The sequence below is a fragment of the Gavialis gangeticus genome, unplaced genomic scaffold, assembly GCF_001723915.1.
Source record: "Gavialis gangeticus isolate Ggan-Ray unplaced genomic scaffold, GavGan_comp1, whole genome shotgun sequence".
Lineage (NCBI taxonomy): Eukaryota > Metazoa > Chordata > Crocodylia > Gavialidae > Gavialis > Gavialis gangeticus.
Genome location: NW_017729025.1, coordinates 8,422,238 through 8,444,650, shown reverse-complemented (window position 1 = coordinate 8,444,650; position 22,413 = coordinate 8,422,238). Strand labels below are relative to the sequence as shown.

Below are 22,413 nucleotides of genomic sequence, written 5' to 3'. Positions count from 1 at the left end.
GCTCTCAAGAGCTTGGATCTGGTTGGCAGCCTGTCCAAGACTTTGCACCATGTTTTGACTTATGAGTTACACGGACTAGACTTATAATGCTGCTTGCTCATGTACTCTGAAATCAAAAGGTGAATTTATAACAGACACACTTGAAGCAAGAGAGACTGTAATACAACACTCAGTTCTCTTTTAAAATTGGAGCCAAATCTACTATGTGACCAAAATGGGAGCTTTTCTTTAGTCGGAGACATTAAGCATGTTTTGAAACACACACCATTCGCAGACTGCTAACCAGGTGTAATTAGTAACAAGTCATCTGTGCTTCCCTTCTTTATCTCAAGATCAAACACCTTTATTACTGCTGGTACCCCTTATTAAGACAATTATATCTGACTGCAGCCCTTTCTCCATGGGTTTTCACATAACCTGAGTCAATCTCTGAGTCAACCTCTGCTGGATTTTTTTAAATCGATTTAAAATACAAGAGAACTACTTGTATGACATATCCCTTCATACTGTTGGCAATCCAAACATTACAGCATTACACTAATGTGAAAGACCCATAGTAAAACTATATTTTCATTACCTGAGTGGACTACAAGCAGCCGCAGCATCAAAAGTAGAATTTAAACTAGATTTTAAAAGGAATTAACAGCAAAAAGAAAAAGATATCCTATGTACTTGAGTTTCTCTTCAATTGTTCTTTTTGGCGCACGCAAGTCTCCTGACACACAGAATTATTTATACGGTAAATCCAAAGCAGCTTCCAGTCCAAGCAGTCAGCAGGGAGAAGCTCTTGAGACTGTATTCCCATGGAATTCATTTTAACTCCCACCTTAATCAAAATCTCATAGTCCTTGTAAATGCCATTATCGCCGCTGCCATCATCTTTAAGCTACAAATTATTAAAGCCCCTTCAGTCTTTTTAGGAAGACGGCTGTGGGTGTACAGTGCAGCATGATTAGAAAGGCTATCGTCTTCACAGATCTTATCCACTTAGGACCCAAGTCCAACCAGTGAACAGTCAAAAGGAATTATTCCAATTTTTGCTGAGGTCTTAAAAACACTATGACGGAGTCATTTTGTTATGCCAATATACCGTATGTTCTTGTACATCACGCCCTCCCAAATATGACGCATACCTTGTTTTTGGAAGGCAGTATGCAAGAAAAAAAACCCCCAGAATCACAGCTAACCATGTGCAGCAGCTCACTGGCTGTTTCAGACAAAAATTAAAATGTTATCCCCTTTTACAACTGCTGCCAAACTGACAGCAGCTTTTGGCCGCTCAGCTAAGTGGTACTCCCAATTTCGTAGCAGCTGTGAAAGGATTAAAACTGGACTGTGCGTTCTCGTTGACCAAGAGAGAAGCAGCACCCATCTCCATGCTTTTATTCCAGTAAAGAAAATGAGCTTCTCTGCTTAAGAGAGACACCTCAATTTTGGAGAATTTTGGATTTTTGGAAAAACAGCACATGTAGTATGCAAGTAAATACAGTGATTTTTCAGTTCTATATGCTTATATAGACTTTCTGTACGTGTGTGTGTGGACTTAATTATGAGCAGCAAGAAATGTTAGCAAATTGCATGCAAAACTTCTAGGCAAGTTAAAAACCTACTTAACAATGAATAAGAACTGAAGGGACACTGGCTAGATTTTCTTGCCTTGAGGCTGGAACACAACTTCAGCTTGACGTACTAAACCGAACTAGGTTTTACTGGGCAGGCAGATTGTAAATAATCAGAGAATGCTAGTTTTCATGAAATGCCAATTCAATTAAAAAAAACACTTATCTATTTTAAATGTTTAGCATACAGGAACACATTAGCAATAATTCAAGATTGAAAGAAATGTATGAAAGACTAAAATAACTTGGAATTCCTATTATTTTATGCCAAACATATATTTAAAACAATTTATTTTCAAGCAATTAAATCCTTATTGTAATTTTTTTTATTACCTACATTCACATTCCCCTCTGTCCTTAACTGGTAAACAAATGTGCTTGGTCAGTATTACACATGCTTTAAATGAAATGGCACTTCTGTACTGCTGCTTTCTGATTGAAATATTTTTCTTACCTGTAATAACTCAAAATAGTGCAAACAATGATAGACTGGAATCAACATAAGTCGTGGAAGGACATATCGTACAGCTTCTTTAAAACCATCAGCAACAGACTGAAAAGGAAAAAGAAAGTAGTATTGCTTTTTTGGCTGCTACCTAGCAACCAGAGAAAACAGGGAAGGGGTTAAAGCACTTGCTGTAGAGCAGTGGGGAATACAGCGAACAATCAAAAGATTAAGTAGGACTCAGACCCAAATCCAGTGATTTTGTTGCACAGCGCACTCAGAAAACCCCAGCTTCCTACAGCCTTCAAAGATAGCTTGGAGCAATTCCATCTCTGTTCTGCCAATACTATCACCTGCCTCTGTATCTCATGGCCTGGCGATATACTCTCCTCTTCAGGATTCTTGGCAGTTTCAAGCTTGCTGGGCCCAGGGTCCCAGATATGCATGTTCTGTCTTAATTTACCCCTCTGACATGCTCCAGAAATCAGAAGATCTTGCCTAATACACAATTAATTATTAGTAGTAACTTCTGGATTCATGGACTTGTTTAAACACGTCTTTGATTTAGAAACCGCTTAATTTTTTCCATGAGTTAACAGAATGCAATAACTTGGAAGGCAAAAACAGCAAAATTTCCAGGTCTTATACAAGCAGGGATCAGCAAGCTTTGGTCCATAGGCCACATCTGGCCTGCAGTACTGGGGGCTTTGGTGGCATTTCTACTGCGGGAGGCTTCACCTACACAACAGCCAGGCAGAGGGGAGAAGAAGCAGCAGTAGCAGTGCTGGGAGAGGTGGAGAGTGGTGGCTTTAGGTGAAGCAGCATGAGCAGGACTGGAAATGCCTTGTGCTTGAAGGTAGCTTCTATTAAAGGGGCCCCTGCTAGAAAAAAACTGCCAACCCCCGTTGTAAAGGAATAGGGCTTTCTGGAAGAAAGAACAGGGAGAAATCACTAGCACCTTACAGAATGTGGTAACCACTGAATGGAAAGTTACCTGAAAATCCCCTTTCTGGAAATGACCTCTTCCATCAGTTTAAGATGTCTAGATGCATCATTCTTTCTGCAATTTCTAGAGGCAGCTCAGACTTGTCCATGGCACTCTGGGGGTAGCCAGACCCTTTTGCCTTCACTCCAGTGCTTGGAGAAGTACAAAGGATCATCCATAGCAGAGCCCAAATCCTCTGACTAGGAAAGGAGTCAGAAAGGATGCCAGATTCCTTATCACATGACTAAATTAGCCATTTACACTGGGACAGGACCCTACATTTTCACTTCCCTTTAGAGGAGGACTGGGCCATTAGTTCAGAGTGAAAAAGTGTTTTATTTCATCAGCCAAGAAGCCTTCAGGTGTAAGATGGCTTACCAATCCAAGAGCTGAACAGGACTGACCCACCCCTGAACAGATGCCTAAGCAGGCATGCTGGGATAAAAGGCCCATCAAGTGATCCAAAATGGGCCCTTGCCTAAACAGACGTGTGGCTTGGAGCATCTTGTGACAAAGTTCTTCTCTGGCTTCTCCGAGTCTCCTTGCAGATGAAGGCCTCAGGCTTTGGCAGGCACTGTTTAGCAGATCTGCCAGGCTGGGGCAGGGGGAAATTAATGATGGGAGGAGCTCAGTGGGAGATGTTGTTAAAGGAATGATTTCTGAAGAACTGTCCACACTTACATCACCAACTGTGGACAGGAACCGAGACAGTCACTGATCATTGATGACCACCTATAATTTGGCACCAAAGCCAGGATGCAACGAAGAGGGAGGAATGCTGCATCAGCATTGTATTTGCATGGCTGGAGGCAAAGAATCTGGCGCGAGGACAGAAAGGAAGTGAGCAAGACCTAGCCTTGAGTCTGAGCTGCTTCAGTAATTGCAGGAAGAGAAGCACAGTCCAAATATATTGGACTGAAGAGGCCATTCTTCAGACTGCCAACAAAATCTTCCCATCTCCCTGAAAGAAGGATGGGGAATAGACACTACAGAAAGGAACACAGACATCACCAAACAAATGTGATACTTCTAGATTTCAGACATGCACTTACCTGAAAGTGTAGGGCCACAGCAGGTTTAGCCATCAAGTTATTAAAATGCTCAAGAAACTGTGGGGAAAGAATATCCTGGGACAAAGTTTCATACGGATCAAAAGCTTGCTCCTAAAGAAAGGGCAAAAAGGTACATATGTGAAAATAGGCAAGAGATGGTGTACGCTCAGCTCCTATAATTCATTTATTGAGAACTGAAATCTGAGCATGAATTTTAAAAAAGATTTGCCTTATAAGGCAATTTATTCAATACTAAGCACTTCATAAAGTTTTGTATTTTAATATGAATACACATTTTCTTACCACTTTTCAGTCTCATATTTATCACTAATAGATTTAATTGAATGTAGTGCTGGGAACCAAGAAGCAATTTCTTACAGTTGTCTAGTAATCTCATCATCAGAAAGTCAGGCTACACAAGTCTTCTCTACCATTCAACAGGACATTATGAAGTCCCAGTGTGTGCCAGGCAAGGGGCTGAAGCAGTGCAACCCTGGCCCCTCCCCTGCTGCCCACCGGGAGGTATGCGTGCAGCCACTGCCAGCAATGAGGATCGGGCCCTTTGCAGCTCCCCCGTCTCTGGCACGCCAAGTCAAGACGTGGGTGGAGGCTGGGGGGATTTTGGCACTCTGGCCAAAAACTTTTATGACCCCCGAGTTACAAGATGCAACAGATCTCCACCAAAACCAGCCACCAAGGAAGGTCTGACATACTGCAGAATTAGCAAGCCAGACACTCACTTAGTTCCGGCTTGTTACCGTACGTGGTAAGGAGCTGAGGGAGGATTGCGGCCATCCTGCCCTTCCCTTCATGTCCTTATGCACAACAGATGACACATGCAGCCCTAAACATTGGTATCCAAAAGAATCTGATCGTGCATACATGAAAAATGTGTGCCTGCAGTGGAATGCACATCCCATGCTTTGTTTCTATATCATTACAGCCGGTTATGACTGCTACAGTTAAAACTGTGCTAGGCATTTTCCACTCCCAGCCTGTGATCAAAGTTATTGCTTCTCTAACTTTTCATGGCAAAATCCTATCTACTGTTTTCCCCCACAGAAAGCAACCAAATAATTTGCAAATACTGAAGACATTTTTGAAGCAAGTCATATTGAAATCTGAAAGCTGAATTTGCGATTAAAACGGTCATTACTATTACTACAGACAACCTTAACTCTAAAGCAAAATGGAGTGCACAGCAACAGATCATTTTTAAAGCACTCTCTAAACCAGTGGTCACCAAACTTTTTTGATCGCGCACCCCATCAGTAAAAAATTTTTGAGCACGCACCCCCAATATATGTACATTTATATAAATCTAATATTTTCTACCTGCACCCTAATGGATCGTCTTGCGCACCTGGGGTGCATGCATCCCTCTTTGGAGACCACTACTCTAAACAACTATTTTCCATACATCTACGAATGGAACAATGGTAAAACGCAAGATGTTCCAACCACAGGGCTAGCAGGCCTTGCTCAGAACTGCCCATGCAAAGACACACCGAACACTACAATCACTACTGACACAGCACCTCAGCAAAAAGGAGGCTCACATAGCAGTTATCTTGCCATTGTTTATTAAGATCTTTCAGTGAATGAGATGTTAAAAAAACCCCAAACCCCACAATCTGATCCACTGAATGGGCTCTGTTATGGTCACAGAAATACATATGTACATGTCTACAGAGGAGTTCAGCAGTCACCTGAAATGCACACATTTTCCAGGATCTTATGCTGCAGTTTCATAGAAACACAAAAAAACAGGGCTGGAAAGGACTTCAAAAAGGTCAGCTAGTCCAACCTCTGCTCGAGGCAGGATCATCCCTGACTAAACCATGTCAAATGGAAACTGTTAAAGGCTCAGTTCTTTTAAAACAACTATTTGTTTTTGACCAGCATTCAACTGCTTCTGATTAGCATTTTGTAAGTGCCTCTATTTGGAACAACTTTAGGGTGAAATCTTATTCAAATGAGGTGCCACATGACCGGTGGGACTATTCATGTTATGCAAGCAAAGTAAAGTCTTTATGCAACACTAAGCAGAGATCACAGTATCTGCTCCCTATCAAAACTGATACAATCTTTATTTGGGCTGATTACTTGTGCAAGAACAGCACAGGCTCTTGCACTCCAAAGGTCTTCAAGAAAGTGTGCACTTAAAAGTGAAACGGAAAAGTCAGTCTGCCACTATCTTTCTAAACAAGGTAACTTTAGGCCAATGTGACATGCTTTATTTATTAGATAAAATGTTCTTCCCAACAAAGGCTTGCAGTAAGACAGAAACAACATAAAAGCAAAAGGAACAGAATATGAATAAAAGCCCCTTGAACAATATCCCAGCCTAGCCTGACTTGCTAGGTGCCCACCTGTGACAGAGGAAGCTAAGCGAGCTGTAATCTAGCCTGCAGTTCTGGTGGGAAGCACTTTTGGGCAGACTGTACGGTAGATAGTTCTTGCACATATTTCCTTAAGTAGGACATCTGTATGCCCTTCTCACTCCAGGGACAGATGGTAGTCTAGGTCTGACAGCACACCATACAGACTGCCACCTGACTGGTCCTCCGTGACTTAATGTTTCATCGTATTAGATGACTGTTGTCCCTGTTTTCTTGCAAGTGTGGTTAGCTGAGCTGGAGGAGAGTGAGGCTCTGAGGGAGCTAAGGGGAGAAGGTCCCAGGGCAGACAGGGAGATAAGGGCCCAGGTTGAACAGGGAGAGAAAAAACAGTCCCAGGGTGTACAGAGTAAAGTCCGAGCGAGGAGAGGCATAACTGGAACGGACCATAAAGACTAGCCATTTTGGAGCAGTCTGTTGTGCTGTTTGGGACGTTGGCATTCTGACTCTTGAAAAACAAGAGGACGTTGCTCTCCTTCCCAAAAGCTGACCAAAAAGAAGGAGCTGTTAGAGACGGGGGTGCTACAGACCCCTGGGGAAGCCAGGGCCTGAGAAGAGCCAGGGTCTCAAAGCCAGAGGCTTGCCCCTTGTGAAGCCAAGCCAGGGCTGACTGCAGGGGGTCCCCTCAGGAGAGGAAGAATGAGTAAGGCTGCTTCTTGGGGGAGGCCCAAGGACGGACTTCCCCTTTCGTTCTGAAAGGGGCAGTGTGATCTTTGTTTGTGACACTGCCCAATTAGGAAGGTCTTCCAGCATCAGGAATATAATTTGATGAGTTCAAGATGTGATCATTTGCAGATTTTAAGGTTACAAGAAACCGTTAGATCACATACACATATTAACCCAGTCCTTTCATAAGAAAATCTTAAATATTCCTAATGAAGTGATTTAAGCTCACCTCTGCCAGATCTTCAAAGCAGCTGCCAGCCAAAGGATGAGGACTACTTTCATCTGTCATTTCAACAGTATCCTCAATCAATCCCAAGAGCTTCACAGTCAGTTCATGAATATCTGAAATGTTGCTGAAGATCATGTCAATGTCCTGCAAATAAGACACGAGTGAGATACATTTGGGGCCAAGTCATTTTCTACGCATTCAAGAGATTCAGAGGAAACATGAGCTATCCTCTACATAGGGAAGAGCCAACAGAGAAGGAAGCCAAGCTCCAGGGTATCACTTCAGGCCAAGTATTTGTTCTTGGTTAGATTTAATTTGATCTAACACTGCAGCATTTTTACTTCTAAAGCCCCCAACATCATGACACACATCCTTTTCCAGGGGCCATGAGTAATGCTTCTAGTAAGGGATGCTAGGGGCTACTAAGTGGATAGCCATTAGCAGTTCATATTACTTAGCTTCTGCCTACAACACTAGTGTACAATCTTTCCAGCCTGTACAAAGGATCACAAATCAGCATGGGAAGTAGCAGATTAAAGATGCCTTAAACCACGCCCCCCTCCACCCCTTTTACCTACTCTCCCTCTTCCTGAATTTAAAACAGGAGTGGCAATTTAAAAGCAGCTCTGAATGCAAGCTCTTCACTTGTTCTTTCTTAATGTGCCTAACTGGCTTCGAGAAGGGAAGTGGCAGTTTAAAAGCTAGTGCTTCAATACCCTAGAAACACCCCCACTTACAGGCAATATTCCACAATGTACCTTCCCTTTGACTCCAACCCCCAAACAGCCCTTTTCCTTCTCTAGGAACCCCAGTATCTTGCTTTTCTCCTGCCAGTGGCTGCAAACTCAGGCCATCTTCTCCTGGCACACACCAAGCCCGAAATCTCTCAATCCCTTTGACATGCTAAAGGGATTCTCCCCATAGCTAGAATGCCTCCCTTCTCCTCCTATCCTCTTGGCTTGGCCTCTTCCCCAAAACTATTCCATCCTCCCCAATCAATACCAAGGCACTCCATAATCAGCTGTGGTGACTATCTGTAAGACCTGTATTTCCCCTTTTCCTACTGCTCTCAAGGCAGGGTTGTCAATAAAAAAAAAGTCTTGGAATGGCAATCTGCAAACTTTTTACTGACATGTTTTATATTATGGCTGACATGTTTTATTAACTGTTTTTACCAGCTCCTGGACAAGGGCCAGGTTCAAATTTAGGGATTTAACATCAACCATATTAAAAAGTTTGCAGATCATCAGTAAAAAACTCGGGCTGGCAATCCTGCTTGACTGCATCAATGGTTCTACACCAAGCTAAATCCACTGCAGGAGTCCCACAACCCAATGACTCCAATTACACCCTGCACCATGCTGCCCACCCCTCAGATTTACCCCTGCCAGCCCCACCCCAGCCCCCAAAGAATGGCTACTCTCCGTTGACCTGCAATCCAGCAATGTTACAGGCAGGTGACAGCAGCAGCACATGGCTAGGAGTGGGGGGACATAGGCCATAGAGGCTCCTGGGGGCTGTAAAGCACTGGATGCTCCCGGCAGGGTGTTGAGCTCCTCAGACACCAGGTGGTGCTACTCTGCTCTGAAACTCTGTTGAAGGGTAGAAAATCAAGTTCTCCTTTATTTAGCACCCCTCCCCGCAACTTACGGACAGCTCCATTTTATGGACTTTACAGACAGGCAGTTTTAGCTGCTTCTTTTCTTTAAAAAAAAAAAACAAAAACAAAAAAAAACCAAACAAACTGTCCATACATTTTTCAAATAGCCTACTCTCATGTTCCCTAGGGACAGCTCTTGTACCTGATGAGTGCAACCAGCTTGGTTTCCTTTCTCCTCCATCTTCTTCTCAGGAGCCACCCCCATTCTACCACTTACTCCCCTCCCTTTAAGTAGCAGCTTAAAGAAGATTATTCAATTTGCCACATGTCCATTTAAAAGGTTTAACAGTCTATATTAGACAACACAATCCTAAAGGCTGTATTCCGTTGCAGTTTCTGTGGACAGCAAATCATAGGAAGTTAGGGTTGGAAGGGACCTCAAGAGGTCATCTAGACCAAGCCCCTGCTCAAAGCAGGACCAGCCCCAACTAGATCATCCCAGCCAAGGCTTTCGCAAGTTGGGCCTTAAAAACCTCCAAGGATGGAGAGTCCACCATGTCTCTAGGTAACTCATTTCAGCACTTCACCACCCTCCCAGTGAGAAAGTTTTTCCTAATATCTAACCTAAACTTCCCTTGCTGCAACTTGAGCCCTTTGTTCCTTGTTCTGTCACCTGCCCCCACTGAGAACAGTCCAGCTCCATCCTCTTTGCAAACCCCGTGCAGGGAGTCGAAGGCTGCTATTAAATCCCACCTCAATCTTCTCTTCTCTAGACTACATAAGCCCAGTTCCCCCAGCCTCTCCTCACAAGTCACGTGCCCCAGCCCCCGAACCATTTTTGTTGCCCTCTGCTGGACTCTTTCCAATTTGTCCATGTTCTTTATGTAACGGGGGGCCCAAAACTAGATACAGGCCTCCAGATGTGGCCTCAGAAGTGCTGAATAGAGGCAAATAATCATTTCCCTTGATCTGCTGGCAGTGCTCCTACCAATGCAGCCCAGGATGTCGTTAGCCTTCTTGGCACCAAGGGCACGCTGCTGGCTCATATTCAGCTTAGTGTCTACTGTCACCCCCAGGTCCTTGTCTGCAGAGCTGCCACCCAGCCAGTCACTCCCAGCCTGCACCAGTGCATGGGATTGTTCTGTCCTAAGTGCAGGACCTTGCACTTGTCCTTGTTGAACCTCATGGGATTTCTTTTGGCCCAATCCTCCAATATTCCTCAAAGATGGCTATCTGCATGTCCCCTTCCATTTGGGTCACTGGGTACTATACAAAGTTACATACTGGCATATATTAAACAAATTTCATCTACTCCACTACATAAAATTGAGAAGCTATGGTTAAAAACAGACACAAGACTTAAAACATACTAAGCTACTGAAGGGACTTACATAAGACGTGAACAACTTTTTGTTAGATAGGAAAGCTTCTCGAAATACTTTAATTATCAGATTCAACTCCCGTAGATACTGTCTTTCTTCTGCAATTTCATTTCTCACTAGGTCATAGTAACTGAGTTCACCAGAAGTAGAGGGCTCATCTTCACAGAGAGAAACCAAACCAATGTCATCCTGATCAAACATATCCATCAAAACCTAGCAAAGAATGAAAGTCAAATCTTCATTTCAAATTTGATCTTGGTATTCGACACAAACTGAATTGTATTAATTTGTTCAGCATATAGTAAACTATTTCAGAACACTCTCAGGGATCAAAAGCACAATAAGTAATACTATATCTCTGGCAGGATCAGTCTAGATTGGGATGGGCAAAATACGGCCTGCCAGGCCATTCTACCTGGCCCACAGGGCCCCTAAAAAATTTAGAAAAAATTTATCTGCTCCTGGCTGCTGTCAAAAATGACAGGAGCCAGGGGCTGTAGGACCCAGAGTAAGCCTCAGCAGGAACGCAGCCGCCCAGCTCCACCCCACCCCCAGCCATTCCCCTGCTTTTCTGTCCCCGCACTGCTCCAGTACCATACTGCTTCTGGCTGCACAGCCAGAACAGGGAGCATAGGCCGTACCAGTACCCCGGGGGTATGTGTGTGTTTGTAGGGCGAGTCCCACATACACCCCCTCGCACATACACATGCACCCACATCCCCCTCACACTGTCATACACGCAGACCCCCACACCCACACCCCCTCACACATCCCAGCCACCCTCCCCCTGCAAATCCCATACCCACCCACCTCTCACCCCACACCCACACCTATCCACTCACCACAGACACATGCACACCCTCCCCCACACCCTCACAGCCCCCCACAATATACAAGAGTAAGACTTCATTTTAAACTATTGTGCAACCCCCTTTATGTGCACTATACAAACACATGCAAACCAGGACAAAAATATTTTTTGAAATCAAATTAATGAATGTTTTAAATGTTTGCTTTCTAGAATATACTGTGGTATTTTTCTGGTTCCAAAATGGCAAAACCCCCTGCTGAAAGGAGTACTTTTGGGGGCAACGGGCGGGACTTCTGGGGTTAGGGTGCAGGACTTTCAGTCAGAAGTTGACAATCAGGGGGCAGGGCTACCCATGCAGCCCTCGACAGCTTGCCAACACTGGGCAAGTGCCCCTCCATCTGAAATAATTGTCTGCCCCTGGTCTAGATCAACTGCAAAAGTGTTTTCCCTTTCATAACTTAATGCAATCATGGAAGCAAGTTAAATTTTAAGAACACGGGATTCAGATTGTAAAGCATTTTATAAAAGCTTTGGCTGAGACTCTCCTAAAAAGGTTTCTCAATTCTATGAGGATGAAACTAAAACAAATTTTTTTAGGGGAATATCTTCCATTACAAGGTGGTGACATGAGCAAGGTAGGCGTAATGGTAACAGGTAGTTAAGAACTAGAGAAAAATGTTATATAAGAACCCTCTCTCTCTAAAAGCATGTTATGCAATATTTAAATGGTTTAATCACATCCATTATTTCTTACCTTATCAGCACACATAGATACTTTAATATCTTGCTGGGAGATTTCAAAGTGCCGTATATTGAAAACATAGTTGCCAGCCAGTTTCAAAATGTCAGCCGAGATATATTCCAATACAGCCACAATATAGAGAGAGACATGATAATCTACTTTATAGCCTAGAACTTCCTGCAAATTAAGAACAGTAAAGCCATATTTATTCCTGAGTGTTATCTACTGTTTAATGTCATAATTGAAGAGCAATACCTTTAAACATTTCACCAAAATGAATCTTTGCTGTGAATGACCAACTAACTTGTAGATGCAAGAGGTAGGACACAGAAGAAAGCAGGAATCAAGTTAACAACATTCAAAAAGGAGCTGCTTTGGAAACCTCAGCGCATCTTGTCATGCAACAAGCATGAAAACTTTTGAAAATAATAATCACCTTCCCCTTAAAAATACACCTGCAGGCTGGGAAATTTCAAGGCAACCTTATTAAAAAAAGGTTAGGCACTCAATTTCTACTGAAAGAAAGAGTCCATTTGAACTGTTTGTATGTTTAAAATGTTAGCATGAATCTAAGATTCCAGCATGTTCACTGCCCACAGATGGGCACTGAAGGGAGGGGAATAAACCAAAAAAAAAAAAAGGATTCATAATAGTCATAGTACGTAACATTATTTTTAATGCAAAATGCACATCTTTCATAGCAGAAGAATCCCATTTAGAAAGTTAACAGAATGTCAGAGAAATTAAGTATCCAGATATTTATGGTCATTTAAAAGTTAAGCACAAGTTAAAAGGGAAAAGCAAAAGCAAAGTATTTCTGCTACTTGACTTTCCTGAGGTACAGGACATGGGAGACCAACCATAAGAACTTTGACTTATATATTTCCTTAAAAGTGATATGCACCTGTAACCATCCGGTACAGTAATTTTGATACGTATATACATGCCTATACATGCACACACACAAAACATGTTCATACCATACTTCTGTATTTAAAATACGTTCAAGCAGAGATTTCCAACATAAATTTCTAGAAGAGAGAAGTTTTAGGAAAAGTAGGGGAGGAAAAATGAGCAGCACCTTTTGGATTTATCCCTAACTCTAGAACACATCTAGCTTCCTCAAGGAAAATAAGCATTTCCCCAGACTAAAGCGATAACTGCATCAACACCAGTAGTACCAGCTATTTTGTTAGTGTGTGGCCCTTATACACAGGCTAATTCCTCAGTCTTAACCACAGTTTTACTTTACTCTGGTCCGCCTAGATCAGAAATGCTTCCCAACCCCTGCTATTGTTTAATAGCTTTATTCTAATGTAGACTTAGAAATCAATGCAAGTATTGAAATGATAGTTCCAAAAGGTCTGCTAACACTTAACAGTATAAAATAAGGATGCCGGAGTCAAGGAACATTTCTTTCCTTTTCTCAAAGCTAGAGGTTTGGGGACTGAATTAAGGACCTAAACCTCTTTTCTACTGGAATATGCAATGCTGGTAGGCGACATTCAGCTATGACTATGGCTGCATGGATCTGAAACCTAGCAGCTCTGCTTTGCTATCAAGACAGCACTACAATAGCATTGTGCAATCAGATCTTTGAGAGGCCGTTACCTCCATGCTAAATGTAAAAGGATTCTTTTTTTAAGCTTTCCTGCAAGCCTTGCACAGTCAACCTGGAATTTGAGTATCTAGTTCACTATTCCCTCTTGCACCCTAAAAATATGTTTTACAGTCCAACCTGGGTCTTCTACTATGCACTGCAAACCCACAAGTTTTAAATGATGGCCTCAGTGAATCCATGTGGAACTAACTGGAAATCAGTAAACATTTCTATCAGTTATGTACAAGCAATACTGTCCCTCGCTGCGGCGGCCTTGATCTAGCCTCCACCTCTTCCCTCCCCCACGGACTGACCTGCTGGGCTGGGACATGTGCATGCATGTGCACAGGCACTCAGCCCCCCACCCCAGCCTTGGGTTGACTCCAAGAGGCTCCGAGAGCTATTGCAAAAGGCTCCAAGATCTACTGGTGGATCAAGATCCACTGGTTGGTGACCACTGGTCTAGAACAAGAGAAGTTTATAAGTTTGGTTTCATGCTTTTTACTGATACGTTAATGGTATACTAAGATGGTTTGCTTTACTCTTCCAGTCAATAATCAGAAACCAATTTGGATTTGTCTATTCTTTTCTACAATGGCTTACACACAGAAAAAAAGATACTATATGGAAAATGCCAGACCTTGTTGCAGTAACCCCCTCCCCAACAAAACTCAGGCGCTTATTTAAACTACCTTTAATAAGGGATGTATTTTGTCCGCGGGCAGCAGGAGAGGGTTTCTTCGTTTTCGTTTCTCTATAGCAGACTGTGCATCGGCAATGGCCCACTTGTCTATTGGGTGTGGAAATGTCTTTTGAACTCGCTCCTGTCCAAACATAAGAAATGCAGGTTGATTAAACAGTTAGGACATGGAAGACTGTGAAACAGGCAATCTGCTCTCCCTCTTTGTCTTCATCCTGCTGTTGCCCCTCCCTCCTGCTCACTCAATGCTCAGCTTTACTTCTCTTACGTACTTCTCTTATGCAAATCCTCCCCAAAGACTAGAGCAGCCTGCTTCTTCAGTGAACCAGCCAAACAGTTCCTGCTCTCTCTTTGTATTATAGTGGAACCTTGAGGCCTTACTGCATTAGCACTGATCAAACATTGTAAGAGAAGACATCAAGGAGCTTGTGGTCTAAATGAGTAAGACAAAGGGATATTTTTTCCACTTTACTGATCATGAGCTACAGCACAAGAAGTAACACAGAGAGGTTCTGAGAGAAGTGGAAAAACTGAGCCCAGGATCTTCCAGATCTTTAACAAAGCATAAATCCTTCCTCACAGTGTTCTATTGATCTACCATAGTAGGCATGAAACTCAGGGTGAGGAAAGTTCATATTTTAATTTTGGATGTACCCTTTCTTCTTACATGGCATTGGAGAAACTCTTTACCTCACCTCCCAGTTCCACTACAAGTAAAATTAAGATTTTCTGTTTTGCAGAACCAAAAATGCAAGTGAGCCACTTTTCCAAGTAGAACCACAATTCCAGTGGCCCTGCTCCTCTCTCAGAAGGCCCGTGAGTAGCAGGGGGCAGTTGCTCTTCTTTCCCAAAGACGCTGACGTGGAAAGCTGCAAAGTTTGACTATGTTATACTGAGGTTGCTAAGGAAAAGATGGCCTGTGATGTGGGGTGGCACCCAGCTCCACTTTTTACCAGCCATCTCATCTGAATGGAATATTTTGCTGGTTTTCCAGGCAAACTGAGGTCTAGACAGGGGGTAGATGGCTTAAATTCAAGCCAGAGGAACTCTCCAAAGATGGATGAGTTGTGTCCCCTTGATAAAGGACTTTTGCCCGTGTTTTCCAGGTGTTTTCCATGTTTTCCTGCTAGATCCAGAGTTATTTTAAGTGATCATGGAGCAATGACAGTTAACGGTCCACACCAGGCAAACAGATAGTGACTTTTCCTTCGGATGTGAACCTCACCTTTGTGGGCTTTAGATTTGAATGTATGCCATGAACTCCATTTGGGACTTGATTGCTACTCAGGATATGCAGACAATAGGGAATGCATCCATCCATTGCCTTGTCAGTTCATCTCACAGGGAGAAAGGCATCTGTAATTGGACTGCCCTGGCTTTAAACTGTTCTTAACCACAAGCTGAAAGTCTTGCATCTAATTTATTACACTTTTTATACTTTGGATTTGTGGTACCTTAGACCCTAACTCAGCAAATGCTTGTACAGTGCCTGAGTTCATACAAGAACAGTTTCACTTACTTAAATGGGGTGACTCTGGCATGTAAATGCTTGCATGAGAGACTTTAGAGAGCACTGATGTGATGCTTTCTCCAGACAGCAGAGGTAGAGCCAACAATTTTCAGATACTTAAACCTACAAGGTCCAGGAGCATAGGAATCTCCATGAATACCATGTTGACTCAGACTTATGTCTCCTACTGGTCTAGCGGTGCAGGGCATCTTTACACATGCTCCAGGCTGGGGGAGGGGGTGCTTTAATTACAGCAGCTCTTGGGAGCCGCTCTAATTAAAGCATCTGCAATGTCTTGTGCATTCAGTGTCCTGTGCTCCAAAACGGTGGCAGGGGTGCTTTAACTAAAGTTCATTGAACAAGCTTTAGTTAAAGCACCCCCACCATCATTTTGAAGCACAGGGACACTGAATACACATGATGCCCAGCATGCTGGAGCGTGCTAATTAGCACGCTCCAGCAGACTCAACTAATTGAGTCTGCTCTGACACAGTCTAATTAGAACGTGTAGAAGCAGGCACGTGTATAGGTCATAGATTCATAGATTCATAGATTAAGGGTCAGAAGGGACCTAGTAGATCTTCTAGCCCGACCCCCCGCCAGGGCGGGAGAACAACAAAAAACCCCAAAAAGAGAAACGGGACTCAAACGAGTCCAGCCAGGTAGGCATCCAGCCTCTTCTTAAAGACCCCCAGGGTAGGGGCCAGCACCACTTCCCTTGGAAGTTGGTTCCAGCTCCTAGCCGCCCTAACCGTGAAGTAGTTTTTGCGGATGTCCAATCTATACCTCCTCTCCATCAGCTTGTGCCCATTACTCCTTGTTATGCCAGCGGGCGCTAGGGGAAACAGCGTCTCCCCCAAACCCTTCTGGTCCCCCCTAGTGAGTCTATAGACAGTCACCAGGTCCCCCCTCAGCCTTCTCTTGTGGAGGCTGAATAGGTTCAGGTCCCGCAGTCTCTCACTGTAGGGTCTGCCCTGTTGTCCCCGGATCATGCGGGTGGCCCTCCTCTGGACCCTCTCCATATTGTCCACATCCCTCTTGAAATGGGGCGCACAGAACTGGACACAATACTCCAGCTGTGGCCTGACCAGCGTCGCGTAGAGGGGGAGGATCACCTCCTTGGCTCTACTCGAGATGCACCTGTGGATGCACGACAAGGTCCGGTTAGCCCTGCCAACGATGACCTCGCATTGTCGGCCCATGTTCACTTGGAGTCAATAATGACTCCAAGATCCCTTTCTGCCTCCATGCTCTCGAGTAAGGAGTTCCCCATTGTGTAAGTGTGCTGCTGGTTCCTACTGCCCAAATGCAGCACCCTGCACTTGTCCGTGTTAAAACGCATCCTGTTCCTGTTTCCCACGGTCTTGGCGGACCTTCATGAAGTATATCAGTTTTTAGAAACCTACAGTTACTCTTTAGGCATACTTCCTTATTTTTAATTAAATAGTCACTAGTTAGGTCATATTGCTAATGTTTTAAGAATATTATTGCTTCACTACTTTATGAACACAAACTATATTTAAAAACATAAGAAACTAAATCCTATGTTTTCTGACATTTCTAAGCTTGGTGTACACAGTAGCAGTATTTACAGAAGATTAGCATTTGCCACCTCTGAGAAAGTACAGTCATTTGGGAAACCTGTTAATACACAATGTTTCTTCCTCATATCAGTGATGGGACACGCATATAATACTTTAGCTCACACAGCATTTCATGGCACATAAATATACCCAGTGAAAGATTAAGACATACACACCCAAATGCTTATTTCATCATCTCTTTTGATTCAGAAGCTGGAAGTTACAGCCCTGGCGACTAGATGATGATTTCTGAGAGGACAAGGTATTATTCTATATTCTGAAGGGCTTAAGAGCTTAGGGTCTGAAGACAGAATATGGAACTGCTCATCTCTACATAGAGTTCAATCCAGACTGTTGGTTCTAACAAGAGTTAGAAGGCTATTAACAGGCAACCGCAGAATAAGTTTACTTTGATTGAGTTGTATCATAAACTTTATACACCAACAAGATAGCAACACATTATAAAACAAAAGTTAACCGCTAGCTAGTTTACTCGATATCAAACATGACTTAAAATCACAACGCTAGTAAGAATCCCCCACCAGACCTCCATTAGTATAAGCAAGCATGCTTAATACTTTTTAAGTATCCACAAAGACATTTTCATGACAAACCTGTAAAATGTCAGATGAAGCCTTCGCTTGTGGCTGGCAGAAAGTGTACAGTATTGAATTACTGCTCTACAAAGCAAGCCACACTACTTTTTTTTTTTACATTACAAACTATAGCACTAATTAAACTTTGTTTCTGAAGACAAAGCACTGACTAATGCCTTTGAAAACTGGAATTAGTAGACTCATCTATTTACATTTATTTTGGTGTATGCTGAGCTGGCATTATAAAAAAAATATTAGAGTTTGTCCTGCCCAGAAAAGTCATTCTGCAAGCAAATGCTTATCCTCCAAGCACTGCAGTTAAGACAGCTTTGCCATGCTTACCTCTACATCTTGGACAGTCCGTGGCTGCGCAATGCATAGCTTGTTTAGCAGCTGAAGTATCAGCTCTTCAATATAGGAGAGGGAATCTTCTTTTGCTGAAAGGTTGGGATGGACTTGTTGCTGAACCTGCACAAAAGGAATATTGTTTTACTCAATCAAAATCGTAACAAAAATATATATTATGACTGCCCCCAGGGAGAGCAGCTTTCCTAGATGATACAAGCAAAGCTATCAACTCCTGAAGAGTCAGCTTGTTCATTAAGTAAACATTCAGAGTGCTTACAGCCCTTATGGCTGCAAAGAAACTTTGGAAAGCTGAGTCAAACATGCTGCTGCTACAGATGTCTTGCAGAAAGGGAATACCTATGGAGTAAATTCCTCTCAATGCTACCAGACAAGATTCTTTGCATAAATCCGATATCTTTTATTGGACCAACTCAAATAGTTGGAAAAGTTCTTCTTATTCAGTTTTTGTGCCCAAAAGTCTACTGAGTGAAGGAATGCTTTTAACTGCTTCCATCTGGAAGTGCTGATTAACTGATGGGCTAGGTCTATAAAAACAACTGACAGACTGGAGGAAGAGACTGGCAGAGCTGGGGTGTGGATCTGGTAGGGAATATCCATCAGTTCCCTGCTGGATTCGGTGGGGAATAGAGTTAATGACCCACACTTAGAAGAGAAAGAGACCAGTGCACAGAGGGAAGGAGGGAGGCAGGGAGGGAGCCAGCAAGACTGTATTTAAAAGTGGAAGAGGAGAGCTCTGTGTTAGGGAGCCTGGCATTAATGGCATCCGGCTTGAAATGCAGGTTGTCAGGGAGTGGTGGTGAAAAGCACAGACCACATGACACTCAGTGGGCTGTGATGTAGCTCCCCATAGTTAGGGACCTACTTAAATTGCAAAAAAAGGGCAGTTTCCATGAATGCCGCAAAAAACACCATTTCCGCAATTTAGCATGGAATGGCCGGGGGGGGAAAAAAAAACCCTACTAAAAATAAAGTCCTGGCTCCCCAGTGGCCACTACAGCCTGGCCTTGCAGCTTGCCAGGGGAGAGGGTGGGAGTTGCTGGCACAGAGTGCAGCAGCCAAGATGACAGCCGTCCCCTCTGCCCTCCACTGCTGATTTGGCAGAGAGCTGGTTTTAGTGTGGCCCTGCCCCTCTCCTCCAATCAGCAGCGAGGGGCAGGGCTGCATGAAGGCCAACCCTGTGCCAATCACGAGGGATGGGGCTGCGTGAAGCCCTCTGCACCAATTGGCAGCAAGGGGCGGGGCCACTAGGGACCCTTGGCCAATCAGTGCCGGGTGGGGCGGCACAATGGCGGGGGCAAGGCTCACTGTCAACATGGCAGCCGGCACTGCAATCAGCCTGTGAAATCACCCATCTGCCACCTTGATTTGGGTGGGTCCCTGCCATAGTGAAGAAACTGAAAACTTTGCGCTTCCCAATAATGTCGCATCACTAATACTTACTTCCATTGCACAGGTACTTTACCATACCCCACAAAAGAACATGCCCTTACTAACAAAAGGGTTAAGGAAAAAGGTCCTGGGATGACAGAAGCCTGGATTCTAGGCTCAGTTCTACCAAAAACTTCTTGGATCACCTTGTGCAATTAACTTATCCTTCTTATACCTCAGCATACTCAAATGCATACATCCTGACTTCATGGGAGCATAATGGAGGGGATTTGCAACATCGGGTCTGAGCAAAACAACAATAGAAAAAGCTTTGCAAATGTGTACTTAGTGGAGCAGGCTTTCAATGATAGCTGGAGCTTCTCATGATCTTCCTGAATGCAAGAGTTTAATTCACAAAATAACAGAAAATAAGGAAATGTAAAAATAAGGTCCCTCCAGCATAACTCTTAAAAGAGCATTAGAGAAACCACAAATGCAGTATAACTGGGAAATAAATGCCATTTCCCACACAGCGCCTCCTTATGTGCTCATCCCCAGAGATGCTGTGACCAGGAGATAAAACGAGAGTGCAGCTCCCCTTCTTCCCTGAAGAACAGACAGAGAGCTCCCTCCACCCCCCGCCTCAGTAGCAATAGCTCCTCCACCTTCCCATGGGGGGATACCAAGTTTCAGGCCCCACATAAACCTGACCACAAGAGGCTGCAGCCACTTACAATTCTTGACAAGTCAAACAGATGCTGGATAACACCACCAGGGCCTTTCTACTTCTGTCACCCCTGATTCATCATCTGTTCAAGTATAATATACCAGCAGAATGAGTTTCTACTCTGGAATAAACATCTTTTCTACTTGCAATCTTAAATCCATTCACACAAGTTATTTAAAGGGTAAGGCAAAAAGACATCTGCTCAAATATACCATATACAGTCCTCACCTGTCACAGGAGTCAGGTTGTACCAGAGGGGCTCCCCGGGCAGGAATGGATCAAGGTACCTTGGTTATGAGTGAACACCTAAGGCCAGGTTTGCCAGATCAGCTCCATCCATCTGATTAAACTGCTGATGGCAACCAAACTTGACCCTCCTAGATTCTTACCAGCCCATCTCTGAATCTCTCTCTCCTGAATTGGGTTGCAGGCAACACTTCAAAGAGTCAAGAAATCAGCTTCCAAGTGAGGTGGTGCAGGCTCCCACCCTGGGGGTTTTTAAGAGGAGGTTGGATGACCACCTTACTAGGGTTGTTTGACCCCAGTGCTCTTTCCTGCCATGGCAGGGGGTCAGGCTCGATGATCTGCTCAGGTCCCTTCTGACCCTAGAAACTATGAAACTACATCATAATCCGGCACCGCAACCAACACAAGGTGCAAGAGAAGAAGCAAAGGCAGGGCCACGAAACTGACAGAAAACTAGAAATGTTCCAGCCGGACTGTCACATGAACGCAGGATGGGAAAACCCGGTCACCAGCCTTATCCCAGCTTCTCCTCCTTCAACCGTCTAGACAGGAGCTCTACCACCCCCAATAAAGCAGAGGTCAAGACCCAGCCTTTTAATGCACTCTGGGCCAATGCACTTGCAGTCCCCAGTTTTACTGATGATGAGTTAGAGGTTTTGGTGCTGGACCTGGCCTACGGGGGTAACTGGTATGGGGGTGGGGATTACGCTGGCAGGGACTAAGCTACAAAGGAATCTCGGTACTCAATGGCTTTTGACAACTCAGCCTTGAACTTTGAGGCTTCACAGAACTATAGAATCCCAGCTTTTCCAAAAAGTCACATTTCCAGGACCTCTTGTCCTTTTTTCCTCCGCATTGGACTTTTTCTGTTTTGTTCATATCTTTCTTGAAGTGTGGTACCCAAATCTGGCAAAAGGACTCAAGGGGAGGCAATCACTTCCCTCAACTGGTCAGCGATGCTCCAGTTAATACCCAATTGGAATGCTGCTGGCTTTTTTGTAGCAAGAGTGCACTGTTAGCTTACACTCAGCTGATGGCCCACTGTAGCCCCCAGGTCCTTTTCTGTATTTGTCCTCAGTCTGAAGTGCTCCAGGCTAACCTCAAGGCAGGAACATCCTAGGCCAGTGCTCGTCTTATCTGGTCTTAAAAACTTCCAAGGACGGAGACTCCACAACCTCTCTGGGTAACCGGTTTCAATGCTTAACTGCCCTCATAGTGAGAAAGTTCTTCCTAATTTCCAAGCTAAGTTTCCTTTGCTGCCATTTAAGACTGTTGCTCCTTGCCCTGTCTCCTAGCAGCTATACAGAGCAGTGTACGGGTGTCCAAGCTGTGGCACAAGCAGCCTCCATGTGTAGCATGTGGCAGACTGGAGAGAGGCAGGTGGCACAGTGCAGACGGGGCAGAAAGCAGAGCAGCAGATCAGGCAGGAAAAGTGTTATCAGAGTGGCATTCAGGGATGGTGCTGGGCTAATATGTGGCACCTCTGCCAAAAAAAAGTTGGCCTCCAGTGGCATAGTCTATGACAGGGGTGGGCGAAATAGGGCCTGTGGGCCGGATCTGGCCCACCAAGCACTTCCCTCCAGCCTGCAGAGCCCCTTCAAAACTCACATAATGGCCGCTGCCTCTCTAAAAGCCTCCTGCGGCACCAGCCGCCAGCTGCAGCACCTCAGGCTGTTTCCTTGGGTTCTGGTTATGAGGCAACCAACCCTGCCCTCAGCCTGCCCCAGCTGGCCTCTTCCTGCCCCAGCTCAGGCCACGTTTGCAGCTTGGGGGGGGGGGGGGGG

The 22,413-nt window shown here is 44.2% G+C and overlaps 1 protein-coding gene across 1 annotated transcript in view; it reads right to left on the bottom strand.

The window, feature by feature from the left end:
* The window catches only part of SOS2 (SOS Ras/Rho guanine nucleotide exchange factor 2), a gene marked incomplete at its 5' end in the record, with an annotated part of 56,304 nt that extends 37,902 nt beyond the window's left edge, over nucleotides 1-18,402 (bottom strand). Inside the window, 7 exons of the mRNA XM_019519878.1 lie at nucleotides 2,074-2,172; nucleotides 4,102-4,212; nucleotides 7,396-7,539; nucleotides 10,387-10,590; nucleotides 11,943-12,107; nucleotides 14,223-14,354; nucleotides 18,262-18,402. Coding sequence (XP_019375423.1) covers nucleotides 2,074-2,172; nucleotides 4,102-4,212; nucleotides 7,396-7,539; nucleotides 10,387-10,590; nucleotides 11,943-12,107; nucleotides 14,223-14,354; nucleotides 18,262-18,402 — 996 coding nt within the window. The remainder of the gene's footprint in view (nucleotides 1-2,073; nucleotides 2,173-4,101; nucleotides 4,213-7,395; nucleotides 7,540-10,386; nucleotides 10,591-11,942; nucleotides 12,108-14,222; nucleotides 14,355-18,261) is intronic.
* Nucleotides 18,403-22,413: the final 4,011 nt, after the last annotated feature.